The sequence below is a fragment of the Gobius niger genome (genome assembly GCF_951799975.1).
Source record: "Gobius niger genome assembly, chromosome: 1".
NCBI classification, from domain to species: Eukaryota; Metazoa; Chordata; class Actinopteri; order Gobiiformes; family Gobiidae; genus Gobius; species Gobius niger.
The window spans coordinates 67,574,763-67,592,638 of record NC_136852.1 but is presented as its reverse complement, the minus strand read 5'-3'; the positions used below and the strand labels follow the sequence as shown (position 1 = coordinate 67,592,638).

Sequence of the window (17,876 nt, the reverse complement as noted above, 5' to 3'; positions counted from 1 at the left end):
ATTTACAGTATTTTTCACTTTCTAGATTACTTTAACAAGCATTATTTGTATAATGATATTCCTCAAAAACTTCTTGAGGGCCAGAGATTCTATGATGGAGGGCCTGTTTTGGCCCCCAGGCCTGACATTGCCTACCCGGCTTTACCATAACATTGCGTAACTTTGGAACGGAAAGTGTTTCTGAAAAGGTCCTTCTATGCCTCTGGGGAGCTGTGTAACATTTGGTGAAATGTTCATGATACATTTTGATGATTACACCTGTTCCAATATAAAAACCACAGTCTTGCCCAGGCGACCAAATTGGCTAGGTCTGGTCCTGTTTTGTATGAATGAGATATTTCATACACAAGCTCAGTGCCTCTGAGGCTCCTAATTGGGCCCTGGACCCCACTTAGGGAACCACTGTTCTAAAATATCCAATACAAATCACAGCAATCTACTCTGCATTTGGCGAGTATCGACCGCACCTAAACCCCGTAAGGTGGTCATCACATTTAATGGTATACGTAAAGTAAAGCACTCCTTTCTTAAGCTGGCAGCTTAGCCTATGGGTTCCTCGCTCGGGGAACACCAGGCACCTCCCAACCATGTCGTTGTAGAGCACATCTCTATCCCACACCTCAAACCACATCTCCTGACCCAGCTCTACAGAGCCGAAGACGTAGCTGGCGTTCCACACTGGATTGTTGTCATCCATCACCGTCGGCGTCTCCTCGTACATACTGTTGTAGAAGATCCTCACATACGCATCCGTCTTGGTGAAGGTGTCCGCTCTCAGGCCAGACGCTCTGTGGATCTCTAGTGTGAGCGTTCCTCTTCCCGCTCTCAAGGGACAGCAGTTGTGATCCAAGTTGGGTCTCGGCGAGCACTTCTTCATGCCGAGCTGATCCACTTGCAGTTGGTTCTCCTTGATGTACTCCGTGACAGAATCTCTCAGGTTTGTGCTTACTTGCAGGTCGTCGACGAGATGGTGCAGGGGGAAAATGGCGTAGGAGACCACGTCTGGGTTGTCTTGGAGGCTGTTCATCCAGCTTTGGTACGCTTCGGATGGGTCCTGTTGGTACAAGATGTCAGGGAAGTAGCGTTCTCCTCCAAAAACCTCAATTTTATGCGTCATGAAGCCTTGGTAGAAGCCCATGCTCATGTTGCCTTTCAAGAGGTGATCGCATTTGTTGGATAATGAGGCATTTGCAGGGAGGAAACCCAGTGCCATGCGAAGCTCTATGTTCAGACAATTTTTTATATTGGTCTCCGTGAACCCTTTCAGTGTTGCTAAGCAGGTTCTGAAGGCCGTTATTCTCCTCACTTTACCTCCAAGCTGGACCTACAAAACGTTCCAAATGGAAGAGATTATTGTTGTTATATTGTTGTTATCTTTGCTACAAATAAGCATTGATGTATTGCACTGACCTGATGTATATAATGAGTTCCATAAGTGTCTATGAGGCGCCTGTATAGTGCTCTGTCCTGGCTGGTGTTCAGGCTCTGTGGGAGTCTCTTCAGATGTTTGGTGAACTCTGTGCTCAGCTGAGGATGGTCAGCCAGTCTGTAGCTGAAATAACAAAAGGCAGCAAATATGAAGCAATAAAGAGGCCAAGGTTTATTTATATAGCACATTTGAAAACAGTACTGCCCCGAGGTGCTTTCCATATTTAACACACAGAAAACATACTAGACGGGATAATGAAACTAGAATTTAGTTCTGCAACAATGCACAAAATATAAAATAGCCCCACCCACCAAAAAAAAAAAAAAAATGAAGCATAATCAAAATGTCTAGCTGGGCTTGAATTAAAAGCCAGTGCAAAGAGATGCGTTTTCAACAATGACTTGAAATTGTCAAAAGAGGAACGTGGTATCATTCCAGAGAGGACCAGGGGCTGCTTTTTGTGTGTGTTTTTTTTTTTAGATTAATAGATTATTTTTGATCCGTTGAAATTATTTTTTCTTGTCTATTTTGATCTGCTGCAAATAACTACCTCAGCAGTCGCACTCAACAGTCTATTGCAAGGATTTTAATTGCTTGCCCAGCAAATAAATGACAACCTTTTACTTTTACTTCCTTGTTCAGGCTTCCACTTCTACAGAGAAAGTTATTTTTAGCATTTCCCCCCATGCATTACCTATAATAAGTGCAGCTTATTTCATGGATGGCAAATGTGGCCCTGTCCACACTGTGCTGGGAGCGGGCAAACTTTGCCAAATCAGAGCGACTTCCTCCCAGCACGACCTTCCCGATTTCATCCAAGCTTAAGCCTAGACCCCAGTTGTTGCTGACTAGCGAGTTGGAGCTGCGCAACAGTGAGTCCACAGAATGGTGAAGTGCACTAGACAGCTGCTTACTGCAGCGGCTGAAAGGACGCCAGTCCAGCACTGCCGCTGGAAGCCGTTGAATCTGGAAAACAGAACAAGAATTTACACTATAGTTCAGGGGTTCACAGGCTCACAGCTGCGGGTCACAGGATTTCTTTAAGAATCATTTTTCGAAGGACACACAACTTTATAGTGAAGACGGCTAATTCTACTCAGTTACATTAAAACAGAGTTCAATTGGCTGCATGAAATAATTCTGATCCCCAATCCACATCTTGAAAAGTTCTGGCACAAAAAAAAGAATATATAATATATAAAATATAAAACAAGTGTTAATTATGCATATGAATAAACGTCATCACCTGTCCTTGCTGGAAGCGGTTTGGGCACAGTGTACAGGTGTGGTTGTCGGACAAGTGGGCTTTGACATTGATCACATATGCCCCGGTCCGCCGCAGGCGTACCACATCGAAGCCCTCTCCAGCCAGGTTGTGACCGGGGACAAATGAGGCTTTTTCACACTCAGACCCTGAGCCAGTGTAACAGCCCTGGCAAACCTCAAGCACCAGTGAGAAACCTATTATTAACAGAAGGAAGGCGCCCGTGTGCAGCTGGTCTCCTGGCATTGTCATCCTAAAATTAAAAAAAAGGAACTGAGTTACTGTGCAGAAAAATGCTACAGTGCATAAACTGTTGCAGAGATCAACAGCAAGAAGCATATCTTTTTTTGACAGCAAATGTGGAGCATTTGCTAATCCTCTTGACAATTGTAATCCTACCACAGATGTTGGGTCAAATAAAACGTGACTTGGGAAGGGCTTTTTCTCTTACCTTGCACTTGAATGTGTCTTGTGCAGTTGGAGTTGCAGTTTTTTTGTCCTCTTCAATTTCTTACCGTGTTTATGCAATTATCACAATTGTTTTCAAGCTCTTCTTTGCACAGTGCCATCAACTAGACAATTTACAAAACTAAAGACTACTTGTAATGGACTACTGCAACACTGCCAGTGCTTTCCAAAGTTCTTTCTGTCCTTTCTAGCAAGGAATTCCCCTACTTTATGCACTCTCTATCTCGATCTCCTTCCCCTTTCCCTCCCTCTCTCTAACTAAAGCCCTTAGATAATTTCCTCGGCATGACTGGGTTTGTTTTTATGAACATGACCTAGCTCCGCACAGCCCTCACTGTCGTGTGTGCGCATGTGCACGTGTGGGGGAGGAACAATCTTTCATAGTCATGAGAGACAAGACATGCCTCTGAGCCCTCTTTACTGGAAATGGGTGTGCTGTGAAGTGCCATGTGTATGTACGTCCATGGCAGTGACTGGGATTTGCTTATACAGTGTCTAGGCCGTCCTGTCTGTGTGCAGATAACCTAACCAAACCAGAGGCAGACAAAAGCATCAATGCCTTTGTCTGCCTCTGGATTTGAGTGAAACGTTTGTTGTTAAGGTCACCAAATTACAAATGTTTGAGACTTTGATTGCAGAATTGTAGAACCCTATTGATTTTCATATAACACACTTTATTGTATTGTTCGCTTCAGTGTCAGTGCAACCACCATTTTAAATTGAACCCTTTGCCATTAACTGTTCGAGAGTGTAGCACTTTGCAACAGTTCTACCTTAGCTTGAAGAAATGGTTGAAATATAGTCAGATTTGTGTTCACTAATGTAATTTTTTTTAAACGAAAGTAATACGCAAGTAAGGAAGATTTTTACTGTAAATATTGTATTTGGACTGTTGTTGAGGTAATCCTTCTGCCGTTTTTTATTTTATTTAACCTTTTTTTAACTATTGTACATGTTTAGTGGTAGGGATAGATGTTTCTCTGTATTTTATGTTGAGTATAGACTCTGCTGTCACTCTGCCTCTGCTTAGGGACTACAGATGAAAATGAGTTTGTAGCTATCTCTGGTCTGTGCTACACGTTTACTGTACCATGTCACTGTCAAATAAATAAATAATAGAAAAATGTCCATCTTATACTGAAATGACATTGCATGCCGATATTGGCTTATCGGGAATAAGGAAAGTAAACATTGAACCGAACATTGTCCCAGATGTGAAAGTATGGTTCTAAAATAGTGCTGTATGAAAAATCATACTAAACACTGTCTGGAATGATTATTGTTCATTTATGTTTCATACCTTTTGGTTTCATTAATTGATTTGATTGCATGCACAGTCTAAAAGTGCAACACTGTAACCTGTTCAGTGCAGTATATGAGGAACATTGTATCGTATAAAATACACTGGGAAAAATGGAAATATTTGACAATATTTCTTTATTGATTTTTAACAATAAAATACACAGTGCAATTTGTACTTCAACAAAACAATTTTAAAGCCACAAAACAAAAGTGCTGCATTAAAGGCAAGCTTAAGATACAGGCATGAGTTAACTTCATTTGAGCTTATTTCACAAACTGAACTGGAAAAATATATGCATATATATTTTGTATATATATACATTTGGTAATGCCCTTATAAAACCTATGAAAGTTGCCACTGTGATTTATCTTGTTGTGGCTCGTAGTCGCCTCATGAGGGTGCTGTTGGTTCTCACAAGTTTTCAGAGGGTCTGTGTTCACTTCAAAGTGCCGTTTTATGTTTCACTATTAATGAGTGCAGTGATGGGTTATCTGAGAGTGTATGCATGTATAATACATACTGAGGGGAAAAAAACTCACAAAGATATATTTACGTTTTGCAAATGTCTTCATTTGAGGTGCCATTTTTTTCATGCTGGTTGTTGCGTTAATCTTTCTGTTTCCTCTGCATCTCCTGGGATCTCCTCATAACTCTTGGTCATGTGAAATCTTGGCAGTCTTCGCCTTTTCTTAATCAGCACTGCCACCACAATTACCAGGGCCACCAGAGCCAGCACCCCAAAAGCAACCCCAGTCTTTTCCCCACTGGACATTTCATTGGACTCAGAATTCATCCTCTTCACCATGTCCTGGATTTCCTCTGGTTTGGCCAGTTTCCACAATTTGGTCGTTCCCACTCGCACCCAGTTTTTCTGGCCCTCAGTCATGACCATCACGGTGTTGGTGGCCTGCATGCTGAATAGAGGAGGTTTGGTGAAAGGTGGCAGCCTGATGGGTTTCAGCTCTCCTCCGGTGAATAAACCTGACTGGACACAGTAAAGGATCTCACACCCATCACTCACTAAAGCCAAGTGTTGGCTAAATTTCGGCGGGCATCGACTTTGACCATTAGCCAGAGGGTTTGTTGACTGACAGCTGAAAAGGCCCCCAAATTCCACAGCGTATCTTGAGCCCATTTCATAGTCACGACTAACACACAGCATCATACCATCAGAGAGGAATTTCTCTGCGATAAAATTTGGAGGACAACCTTTGGAGTTAGTTATTGGATTAAGCATGGAAGGGCTGTACAGACCACCAAACAGATACCCAGAGTTACCTGGGGCTTCCCCATTCACTGAGCACCAATAAGTGTTAATGCGGGACGAACGAACATAATAGTTGTCCTGACAAATCTGTTGATGGCAGGTTTTCAAGTGAAGAAACCCACATTTGTAGCTACGGTCATGGCACTGATATAAAGTGTAGCCCTCCTGTCTCACTTCAGATCTCAGTAAAGTGGGTGTATAGGGAGCGCGGCAGGAGAAGTCACCAGTGTCTGGGTTTCTTTGAGCCAGTCTCTCACACAGTGGTTCTGCATCTTGCGTCAACTGTTCACACTGTTGATAGACACCTCCAAAACTGAGGTTTGTTGCAGGACCATCACATGATGCATCATCAACATTGGCCTGAAAGTTGTAGTTATTGGAGCTGACATCTACACAGCCTGGACGAGTGTTGACCTCATAATATCTCTGTATGGCTTTTTTTAGAGACTGAGACACCTTTTCCACAGTGGGCCGTGGCAGATCAGGTAAAGTGTTGTGGTTGATGAGATGGTGTAGGGGGACTCCTGAGCGATCGATTGCCACCAGATTGTTTGTTGTACTTTCCTGCCACTTCTGCAAAGAGATCCCTGGATAGAAAGGCACACCTCCATGACTCTGAATGATGGAGTATGTAATATTGGACTGGTATGCCTGAAGGGTGGAGCTCTGTGAGGAACTACCTCCACCAATGTCAAACTTAAGTTTGTCGAAAAAATTAAATCCTGCCTGTGCTTTTACATTAGAACTCTGCGAAGCACTATCTGAGACATACTTTGAGTCGAGGTAGTCTTCCTCCACTAAAGAAGCCCCTGCATTCACACTGGTGATCACATGGGTTCCATAGTCCACCACCATCTTCTCTGATAGATAGGCTGCATTCTTTGTCTGGTTATTCTCTATAGCATCAGCTATGTCTTTGGCTTGCTGAGCAAAGCGTGAGTCCAGTGTGAAGTCGGGATAAGCTTTCACAATGTAGATGAAGTTACGGACCTGTAAACAAAAACAACAATGTAGGTTGTTTACCAGGTAATCACTCTATTTATCGCTGCAATATTAGTATTATTTTTTTATTTTGCTTCAAATTTTGGACATTGTCATGTTTAATAATCTTAATAATAATCTTAATAATAATCTTTTTATTTTAAAAATTAAGTTGTGTCGCTTTGTTTTGTTTTACCTGGATGTTTAAATGCCCTCATAACTCCTAATATAAAAAACTCTATCATTGCGGTAAGTTGCCCGTTGAACCGGTTTTGAGGAATCCAATGGCTGGTTAGCTGATGTTAAGGGTAAGATTATACTGTATACACTGGTTTGTTTCCTAGAATATATTAAATCACTTGTAGTTGTAAGACATACCTGCACTCTTGTTGTTGTGGCTGAATCTTTGACCTGATGCGTTTTCATCCTCTGGTTTTCGGTTGAAAATTTCCCGTTCACCATAGAAAGGAAGGACACATCAGCATTAATTGAACTTGAGGTGACGCTCTTCTGCTCCATCCATGAGCTGATAATCTCTGAACTGGTCTCCACACCGGTCTCCTTTTGGGGGATCACAAACACTTCGTCTGGGATGAGGTAGAGCCCGTCCTCAGTGGTCTGGCATTGGAAGTAGCTGAGGTTCATCACCCGGCCCATGTCTATGTTCCTCAGGTTGTCCCAGCCACCTCCGGGCAGGACACCCAGGGATGTGATTGAGAGGTTTGTGGAAGCGCGGCATTGTCTAAGCCAGTTGGTAGGGCGGCCTGCGCAAAAACAAGCACCTGTTTGGAGGAGGACAAAAGCCACATAGAACAGTGGTGACTTCATCCTGGCTGTGAGAGAGAGAGACCTGCTGGCAGTATTTATAAAGTTCAAGGCTACTTCCTCTTTGAGTCAGAAAGTTCATCATGAGATGGGAATGTTTGGGGGAGGAGCCCATTTTTACTTTTCTCTGCATTTTAGTTTACCGTAAATACTGATGGTGGCCAAAAAAAAGTAACTTTTACAGTTCCTTTTCAAAGATTTGCATGTGTGTTTGTGTCGTCTTCTGAATTCACAAAAAAAAACTAATGCAGCTTTTACTTTTGTCAATCCATAAATTAGTTGTTTTTTTGAATGAAGAGCTAATATTGTGTGTTGTTGAGAAGTAAAAAGAAAAAGTAAATTAAAAAAGCTGAAATGAACTTTTTTATTCAATTCATTTCACCGTGGTTTTATACTGTACTATATATATTTTTAGCACAGTGTTTATAATAGCATTCAAAATCTCACAGTATAATTATGTAAAAAACTATGTATTATCTACAGCGAACCTTAGCCCGTAAAACGAAAGCCTGTGTGTGCTTTTAAGAGCAAAGACAGGCTTGTTATCATATCAGGTGAACACTGGACAAGCATGTTTGTACTTGCTCTGTTGGGAAATTCCAGCTCAAGTCTCCACCCGTGAAATAGGTGCAATCGAAAACAAAAATAATCTCTGCTCCTGATTATGATGAGTCATGAGTCGCAATGTCCAGCCATTACCTTTTTATGTATATGTATTTATTGGTTTATTTGGTTGGGACAGTGCATGTTAATGAACAAGCCATTCCGGATTGTAGCCAGGAGTTAATTTGCATCTGTTGTCCCACACTCGCACTCACACTCTTATTCATTCTGGCCTATTGTACATGTTTTTTTAGTGAAGGTATTGTGCGAAGTGCAGTACCTGTGCTCATACGCAGTTCTTAATCTTTAGAAACCTGATGTGAACCCCGTTTGACCACTTATTGTTCCCTTTTATTAAAGATAGCACTTAGTTGCCTTTAAGTTCATTTGGGGAAGTGATATTTATAAGTCACATGAGTGTGCGTCAGTGGAAACTACCCAATAATTTTCAAGTTGCCATACTTTCATTTATGCATGTCTATGTTAATCTGATACATTACATTGAAATACAAAGTAACTACAATGTCGTTCATTCAGTTTCACTTTTATTTATAGATTCATAGTGCACAACAATCTCTTCAAAAGTCTTTACAGAAATATAATAATAATAATAATAATATGGAGACAGAGAAATCGTAAGATGAAGGTGCAAAATAGTTCCCCCCTGCAATTGATCCTCTCAACAAACAAAGACATAAACTGATTAGTGCTTTGAGGTAAACATTTCTTTTGTAAAATAATTGATTTGGACACGAAAAATACATTTAGACCCTTTTTTTTAACCTGACCCATAAAACTGTACAGACCTGTATTCATAACAACAATATGTATCTCAATGAACAGTGAGATAGAGAAAGAGAAGTGTTTGTTAGTGTTCAAGCAAGATTTACATGAGTTTATTCACTGTTACAAAGGCTAGCAGAGCCAGTGCGCCAAAATTTACCCCAGCCTTTTCACAGTTGGAAGTCATCCTCATCATTTTTTGGATCTCCTCTGGATTTGCCATTTTCCACTGTTTGGCATTGCCCACTCTGACCCAGTTCTTCGCTCCCTCCGTCATGACCATTACAGTGTCATTAGCTTCCATCCTAACAAGAGGAGGTCCGGTGAAAGGAGGCAGATGGACAGGTTTCAGCTCTCCTTCAGTAAAAGACTTTGACTGAACGCAGTAAACTATCTCACACCCATCACTCACTGTAGCTAAGTGTTGGCTGAATTGTGGCGGGCAGCGGCGTTCACCATTTGCCTGAGGGTTGGTTGATTGACAGCTGAAGAAGCCCCCAAATTGCACAGCGTATCTCAAGCCTGTTTCATAGTCAAGACTTGAGCACAGCATCATACCATCGGAGAGAAACTTCACTGGGGTAAAGTTTGGAGGACAACCTTTGGTGTTAGTTATTGGATTAAGCATGGAAGGGCTGTACAGACCACCAAACAGATACCCAGAGTTATCGGGGGCGTTCCCATTCACTGAGCACCAATAAGTGTTAATGCTAGCCGAACGATTGTAGTTCTTGTTTTCGCAAACTTGCTCATTACAATAAGACAAACCAAACAAGCCACAACTTTTCTGTTGGTCATAGCATTGATGCTGAGTGTAGTCCTCCTGTCTCACTTCAGATCTCAGTAAAGTGGGTGTGAAGGGAGCGCGGCAGGAAAAGTTACCAGTGTCTGGGTTCTTTTGGGCCAGTCTCTCACACAGTGGTTCTGCATCTTGCGTCAACTGTTCACACTGTTGATAGACACCTCCAAAACTGAGGTTTGTTGCAGGACCATCACATGATGCATCATCAACATTGGCCTGAAAGTTGTAGTTATTGGAGCTGACATCTACACAGCCTTGACGAGTGTTGACCTCATAATATCTCTGTATGGCTATTTTTAGAGACTGAGACACCTTTTCCACAGTGGGCCGTGGCAGATCAGGTAAAGTGTTGTGGTTGATGAGATGGTGTAGGGGGACTCCTGAGCGATCAATGGCAACCAGATTGTTTCTTGTACTTTCCTGCCACTTCTGCAAAGAGATCCCTGGATAAAAAGGAACACCTCCATGACTCTCAATATTGGAGTCTTTTCTGTTGGACTCGTATGTTTGATGGGAAGAACTCTGTTCAGAATTCTTTATACCAATGCTAAACTTAAGGTCTTCAAGCTTTAACAGGTTAAAAAAGTGAAAACGGGCCTCTGCTTCTGTACTGACACCCTGCTGTGCATTATCTGAGACATACTTTGAGTCGAGGTAGTCTTCCTGCACTAAAGTGGCTCCTGCATCAACAGTGGTGATCACATGGGTTCCATAGTCCACCACCATCTTCTCAGACAGATAGGCTGCATTATTTATCTGGTCATTGTCAATGGCCTCAGCTATGTCTTTGACTTGCTGTGCGAAGCTTGAGTCTAGTGTGAAGTCAGGCGGAGCTTTAACAATGTAGAGCCAGTCACGCACCTGTCAGGAGAAATGAAATATATTAGCTCAAAGCCAAAACCATCTGAACAGTGAGTTATTCAAATGTTAGTTACAATTTGCCCTTTTCTGTATTGTATTTGTTTCTGCTGTTAGAAATGACTTTTAAGTTAATTATAAGTAATGTTGGCATCCCCTTTTAAATTTATATTAAAATGTTATCATTAAATAAGTCACAAAACACACTTCCCACATCAAATACTGGAGTGTAGGAGATGAAGGAGCAACCACTTGTTCATCAATCAGGAAAAGCCCCGTACACAACCTAACTTCCTAAATTATTTTTAGGTAAATCGGACCTTCATGAAGATGAAATATCTTAAATTAGTATTGTTTTTATTATTATTTTTTTTATAAACAAAAAGAAAACTTGAATCTGCACTAGTGACTCATCACTTGTTCAATAGTTTCTCTTTTATATTTCTTTTCGTCACCGCTCTTTCACTTTTGTATATTGTACATAACCCATGAAGTGAATTGTACATCATTTTAGTTATAGACGTTGCATTAATAAAGGAACACTGGTGTTGCAAGTATACAGTGTTTGAGAGATTTTTCCTGTTCTACTTATAGACGGTAAAAAATACACACATCACAGTAATGGTCAATGTGCAACACACACTGCACACGTCATCATATTGCTCATTACTTTACAGACATGAAGTAATAACAGCTGTAAAACCTACCTGCACTCTGGCTGTTTGTGCTGAATACTTGATCTGATGCGTTTTCATCCTCTGGTTCTCTGTAGAAAATTTACCATTCAGCATACTAAAGAACGAAGCCTCTGCATTTATGGATTTAGACGTGGCGCTCTTCTGCTCCATCCATGAGCTGATAATCTCTGAACTGCTCTCCACACTGGTCTTCTTTTGGGGGATCACAAACACCTCGTCTGGGATGAGGTAGAGCCCGTCCTCAGTGGTCTGGCATTGGAAGTAGCTTAGGTTCATCACTCGTCCCATGTCCATGTTTCTGAGGTTGTCCCAGCCGCCTCCGGGCAGAACCTCCAGGGCAGTTAGGTTTCTGGATGTCTGGCAGTGAGTAAGCCCGTTGTTTTGTTGAATAGCAAGAGAAGTGCAGATTAGAAGCGCAAAGACAAGAGAAATCTGTGTCGGCTTCATGGTGACTGAAGAATGAATCAATGCAGCCTCTGGTTTCCATTTTATATTGGAGTCTAAGTTTCATTTTAGTGAAATAGGTTTTGTTTTTGTGGAAAACTCTGGGGATTCACCTCCTTTGTTGTCATGTGTGCTTCTACGTAACCAACAATAATTAGTTTTAAATTCCACACCGATAACTCATTTATGCGATAATGACTACAATTTAGATGCAAAATACTTGTACCCCCACATTATTTAGCATAAAAAACTATCTGTATCAGATATTTACTATCTGTAAATATCTGTATTTTACAGCACACACTTAATTTAAAATCTACACTCACCCTTTGCACAAGGAGCAAGCAACAAAGGAAAAAAAAAAAATCAAATCTATTAAATCTAAGGCAAAAGTATGTTAATTTACAGCAATATTACACTAATATTACTCCTTTAATATCCCATTTACACCAGTGTGACTGTCACTCATATCTAGTGAAATAATGTGGGCATATCCCTAACACTAGGACATAATCCCTGGACCCTGACATGCAACCTCAGTGAGAAAATATATTAATATTGATTAGCTAAAGTGCTTCGCCCCCTTTTTTGCAGATGTTCTTTGTTTCTGTTAGAGATAAAGGACAGTCTAAACGCTCCCGCCTCCTGCAGCTGTAGATATAATATCAGCTGCATTAGATGCTTGTTCATAATGTTGTGCAAGCGATTATTGTTATAACAGCACTTAAGAGTTGGAGTGAGAAAGGAAACCCATCAGGCTTATGCAATACTCTCACTCCATGAAAACAAATGCTTTCTTTGTCACTGGAGCCTTATGATACTGCTATCTTCTATAAATTCTTAGTTTTATAGTTCCTTTCTTTTCCTGTAGCAGCTAAATATTGTAAACATACTGTACTTTTCCCTTGCAATTGATTTTTATATTGTAACTTACCCAATAATTGAAACAGGAATACTAGCTCCTGCTAACTCCCTGTGATTGTGGATCTGAAAACAACTACTTCTCACTAGAGATCTATTTATGAACCAGAATCCTGCAAATCCTGATAGTCAAGTTTTAACTTCTGATGCAAGAGTTCTGGATTCCTGCCTCAAAGCCAAGGCATGAATTTATTATCTCACTAGACCAGCATTTTGTATACGTATGGCTGGGAGACTAATGCCTCAAAACCCACAATTCCTTTTAACCTCTTAACTCCCGCCTTAACCGAGAGCATTTTCTCCAGTTCAGCTTTACCCAAATCCTGTAGGCCAGTGTAACACCTCATTTGAAAGTTAAGATCTACAAAACTCATCTAAATGAATCTTTTTCCTCACATCATTACATTTTTTTCAACTCATTTTTGTAACTTTTTGGGGTAATTTTTTGTCACATTTTTGTCATTTTTTTGTAATTTTTTTGTAAATTTTTTTGTACATTTTTTGTAATTTTTTTTTGTAATTTTTTTGTAATTTTTTTTGTAATTTTTTGTAATTTAATTTTTCAGTCAATTTTTTGTCTTTTTTTGTCATTTTTTGTCACATTTTTGTCATTTTTTCGTCACATTTTTGTCAAAGTTTTCTCACTTTTTTGTCACATCTTCATTGTTTTTGTCTCAGTTCTGTTGCTTTTTTCACAACTTTTTTCCACAAGCTTTTGGATTGGGGTAAAGCCAAACTGGAGAAAATGTGCTCGGTTCAGGTGGGAGTTAACGGGTTAAATACTGTATTTGGAACATGAAAATACTAAACAATGGCTACGAATGCTGCAGTTTTTAATCCTTGGTTATTTATTAAACTGGCAAAAAGTTCAGAAATGCACGAAATTTGGAACATTTTCTCATCTTTTTAGTTTTTTTCTCAAACGTAAGGCACCTCAATTTGTTAAAAACTTGCACAATAACGTTTCTTTAGGTTTTTTTTTTTGTGGGCATGAATGGCAAATCTAATGTTTTTCAGGACAATCGCACCTGGATATTTTTTCAGAACCTTGCAGTCTTTTTGTGTCTTGGCCCCCATTATATTTTGAAATTAACCAATAATGTTTTGACAAAAATATAAAATCCTAACTTTTCCTGTATCTTTCTATCCACAGTAGGCCTGTATGTGCAAAAGAGAAAAGCCCTCACTTAGGGACCACAATGTATACCATACTTTTATAGAAATAAAGCGAATCGCAACGAAGTACATTTTTTTTGTGACATTTGCAATTACCTTGGAAATTATGGAAACGATTTTTAGTCACTTTCAGTTCCTGCGGTATCTGTTGGTGTCATGCCACGCCAGAGCGCAACATGTGTCACAAAAATCTAATCAGCTCTTAAACAAGCGCGGCAAACTAGTGCGTGGCAGTGAAAAGTGAGTGTCCCATTGTAATACTGACACTTCATGATGAACACATGAAGTGTGACGTGCTTAAGCTGTTCTAACATGTTATCTGCTACTTCAGTATCCCTGTATTATTGCTTCAGTATTTCACATTTAAAATAAAAAAATTGTCGTTCATTCATTTTATTTTTCTCATGGATTTGAAATCAAGCATACAAAACCGGGCTTATGGATAAAAATATATTTATTACGTTTTTTTTCATCAGTGCAAGTGCAAACGTGGGAAATTAGATCAAGACAGCAGTTTAGACCACATCATCGGATTTTGAATGACAATAACAGACTGAAAATTAGTAAAGCACAAAAGCAGTTGAAGTTGAAGGAATGCAGTCTTAAGTGTACACACAGTCTTTGGTAGCTTCCATCCAAAAAGCTCTTCAGCAGCTGTTCGTTCCTTGGGGTTGCTTTTACTTAGGGTTTAGGCACTGTGGGCTTCTTTGGTGCTGTGGGCTTCTTTGGCTTTGGTGCCTTGGGCTTCTTGGGTGCCTTGGGCTTCGTGGGTGCCTTAGGTTTCTTGGGTGCCTTTGGTTTCTTTGGCTTCTTTGGACTCTTGGCCTTCTTTGGCTTCTTGGCTTTTTTCGGACTCTTAGCCTTCTTCTTGGGAGACTTCTTAGCCGCTGGTTTCTTGGCCTTCTTGGCTGCTGGCTTCTTTTTTGGTGCTTTCTTTGGCTTGGGAGCAATCTTCAAGGACCCTTTGACTTTGGCCAGCTTCTTCTTAGCCAGTAAGCGTTTGACTGCCAGAAGAATCCTGGTATTGTTCTTCTTGACATCGTAGCCTCCATCCTTCAGGACCTTCTTGGTTGCGGTCAGAGAGAGGCCGCCGGTGGAATCGGCCCCAGCCACAGCCTTCAGGACCAGGGCAGTAACGGTGGGACCCCTCTTCTTCTTGGGGGCCGGAGCAGGAGGTGCAGGAGGTGCAGCAGGAGCCGACATGGTGCTTGTCGAAGTAAAGGACACTCAAAGTAATGTCTTACTTTAGTGACAAGGCCCCCGGGTTTATCAAGCCGGCATGAGAACCGTGAAGAGTCAACCCCGCCTCTCATGCACTTGCTCATGTGGCGCCCAAAAACTTAGGCACTTTGTGTTTTCTCCACCTGCATTATTCTGTAAAAATCCCAAGTGAGAAAAGGAAATAATAACTACTAAGTACATCAGTGGAAAGACAAGATTGAAAAGTGCATATTGTTCGATTTGGTGAGAGGTCTGACCCTATTTATGTATATTTGTGTTAGATTCATGTGCTGTCATGGCCTCTGTGTAACTTGTCTCTTGAACATTATGTAATGTTTTTTTCAATATGCTTCAGTAAATACACATTTTAATTTGAGATTACTACTAACCTATGTTAGGACTGTTGGTCTGAGCTGAAAATGTTGTTTTATTATAGTCTTTTTTACTAAAAAGTTTGGTTTGAAGTTGGTCAAAGAAACACAGTTGTTCAGATCCAACCCCAAAGCAGTGCTGAAAGATTATTTAATGACAAATATAAATAGTACGCATATCTAACTGCTTAATGATAAGATGCATGTGTTTTGAGGTGTAAATTTCAGTTTTTAGTCGGTATTCATTTGATAATAGACGTAAGGAATGGAGACTACAGTTGTACTTGTCTGTGGGGACGGTCTGTGGCCGGACAAATGTTTTATCAGCAGACAGAAGCGTGTGTGAAGACGAGATAACGTCTGTCTGGCTGGACCTCATCGACGTTCACCTTTTAAACCTAACACAATTAAGTGCAAAATCCTATTGCGAATCTTAATGTTTCAAGTCACTCATCCAGTCAATGACTTCTCCCTTTAGGTTAGTGTTTTAGATGGTTTTATAAATGTTCAATTCTACGGTTTTGCAGTATTACAGATTTCATTATTATAGGATAATTGTTATGCAAACTTTGTGGTGCGCATTTATAATTAATGTGAACATACTGTACTTTTCCTTTGCAATTCATCCGGTTCAGATTAAATTTTGAAACTTACCCCATAATTGAAACGTGAATACTAGCGGGAATACTATGCTAACTAACTGAGATTGTGAATCTGAAGACAACTAATAAACTCTCTGTGGATTTATTCATGAATCACACAATACATGCAAATCCTAATAGTCAAGTTGTAGCCTCTGACGCAGGAGTTCTGGATTTCCGCCTCAAAGCCAAGGCATGAATTTACTATCTCACTAGACCAGCATTTCTTTGACGTATGGCTGGGAAACTAATGCCTCAAAACCCACAATTCCCTTAAAATTATGTATTTGGAACATGAAAATACTTAATTATGGCTACGAATGCTGCAGTATTTAGGCAATGTATTATCCTTTGAAAACAACAAAATAATCCTTAGGTATATAAAAACGTCCGAAAAGTTGAGAAATGCACGGAATTTTGAAACATCTACTTAATCTTTAATTTTTCATCAATCTTTTTAGTTTTTTCTCCAATGTAAGGCAGCTGCAAGTGTTTAAAATGCATAAATGGAAAGTTTAATCGCAATTACAGTGGTTTTCAGGACAATCACAACTAGATAATTTTCCAGAACCCTGCAGCCTTTACGTTAAGTTAACAAAAACATAAAACCCAGAATCCTTACCAATTCTTTTTAAATGAAAAGTGCTGCCCAATATAAACATTTATTGATAATTAAACCAAACTTGGAATGAATTGTAATCCCTTTCTCACCTCTCAAAAGTTTTTTTTTTTTCTTTTTTTTTTTTTTTTAGGTTAGGGCCCCAACCCCGACCATCTGAAGCTGCATAGGAAGGCACTTTCTAACCAACAGCGACCTTTAACCCACTACTACATCATACAGCATCAGAAACAACTTGCTGTGATCCATCAACTGACTGCATACTAAACTCTATACTCTCACAAACGTAATTGTAATCACATAATTATGAAACAAGTGAACTATTAAGTTAAATGTTATCATAAATTAAAAATGGAAATGGTACATTGTAAACTTATAGACAAAACAGAAGTGTGATTCACATGACATTTAGAAGAGGAAGAGAAACTTGTGCTCAACCGATAAAAACAGGAAGGATTAACCATATGCACCCGGCAATAGAAAACAATGTTCATCAATAGCTCCCTTCTCCGATTTGTCACACACACCCTATACAAAATCAACATCAAACTTCAACTGCTGTGTAGTTACACCTAAAGTCCTTCAGAGGGCACCCTGTCATCTCATATACAGACAAGTCAGTTTAAAACTTTTTTTTTTTTATCAACTTTTTATTGGTGCGATGCCATTATTGCATTTACAATTTTATCAGTATACAGACATATATATTTCTTTTCCCCAATCCCCCTTGAGATGGGCATCATATCCGTTGAATCATCAAATGACACCCAAAAACACTGAAGGCAATTCCTTAAGGAAAGATCAAAACAGAACAAAGAGAAATGAGAACAAGAGAGAAAAAAAGAAAAAAAAGAAGATAAGTAAAAAAAGGACAAATAAAAATAAAATAATAAAATAAAATAAAATAAAATAAAAAATGACCCTGTCCAGGATATACAACCACAAGTGCATTGATATATTATTTGAAATACAAATTGCTAATTTCCTCCGTCAAAAGATATCTGCGGAAATAGCAAAATATACATAAAGAATATGTACAATATGCAGAAACTATTCACAACAGAATGCATACAATTATGTGCAATGTACAATAGTATACAGGCAGAAAAAAGAAAACAAAAAAAACAAATGCAATATCTAATCCACAACCAATGGAGACAGTAGATTGGACCAACAAGTAATATATTCACTTAAACTTTTTT

The 17,876-nt window shown here is 39.7% G+C and overlaps 4 protein-coding genes across 4 annotated transcripts; all 4 read right to left on the bottom strand.

The window, feature by feature from the left end:
* Positions 1–197: 197 nt before the first annotated feature.
* prf1.5 (perforin 1.5) lies at positions 198–2,951 on the bottom strand. Its single transcript, XM_079552574.1, has 4 exons — positions 2,676–2,951; positions 2,124–2,395; positions 1,411–1,552; positions 198–1,324 (listed from the first exon to the last, which is right to left on the bottom strand). Exons 1-4 carry the CDS (start codon positions 2,943–2,945, stop codon positions 437–439), a joined length of 1,572 nt encoding a protein of 523 aa, XP_079408700.1. The 5' UTR covers positions 2,946–2,951; the 3' UTR covers positions 198–436.
* Positions 2,952–4,699: 1,748 nt separating this feature from the next.
* Positions 4,700–7,563, bottom strand: mpeg1.1 (macrophage expressed 1, tandem duplicate 1). The gene is made up of 2 exons (XM_079556696.1): positions 7,091–7,563; positions 4,700–6,721 (listed from the first exon to the last, which is right to left on the bottom strand). The coding sequence occupies exons 1-2, from the start codon at positions 7,538–7,540 to the stop codon at positions 5,054–5,056; spliced, it is 2,118 nt and encodes a 705-aa protein (XP_079412822.1). The 5' UTR covers positions 7,541–7,563; the 3' UTR covers positions 4,700–5,053.
* Positions 7,564–9,026: 1,463 nt separating this feature from the next.
* On the bottom strand, positions 9,027–11,728 carry LOC306977281 (macrophage-expressed gene 1 protein-like; the record flags this gene model as incomplete). Its single annotated transcript, XM_079575529.1, has 2 exons — positions 9,027–10,586; positions 11,291–11,728. The coding sequence occupies 2 exons, from the start codon at positions 11,726–11,728 to the stop codon at positions 9,027–9,029; spliced, it is 1,998 nt and encodes a 665-aa protein (XP_079431655.1).
* Positions 11,729–14,279: 2,551 nt separating this feature from the next.
* LOC306969388 (uncharacterized protein) lies at positions 14,280–15,068 on the bottom strand. The gene has a single exon (XM_079565007.1). It carries the CDS (start codon positions 15,023–15,025, stop codon positions 14,504–14,506), a length of 522 nt encoding a protein of 173 aa, XP_079421133.1. The 5' UTR covers positions 15,026–15,068; the 3' UTR covers positions 14,280–14,503.
* Positions 15,069–17,876: the final 2,808 nt, after the last annotated feature.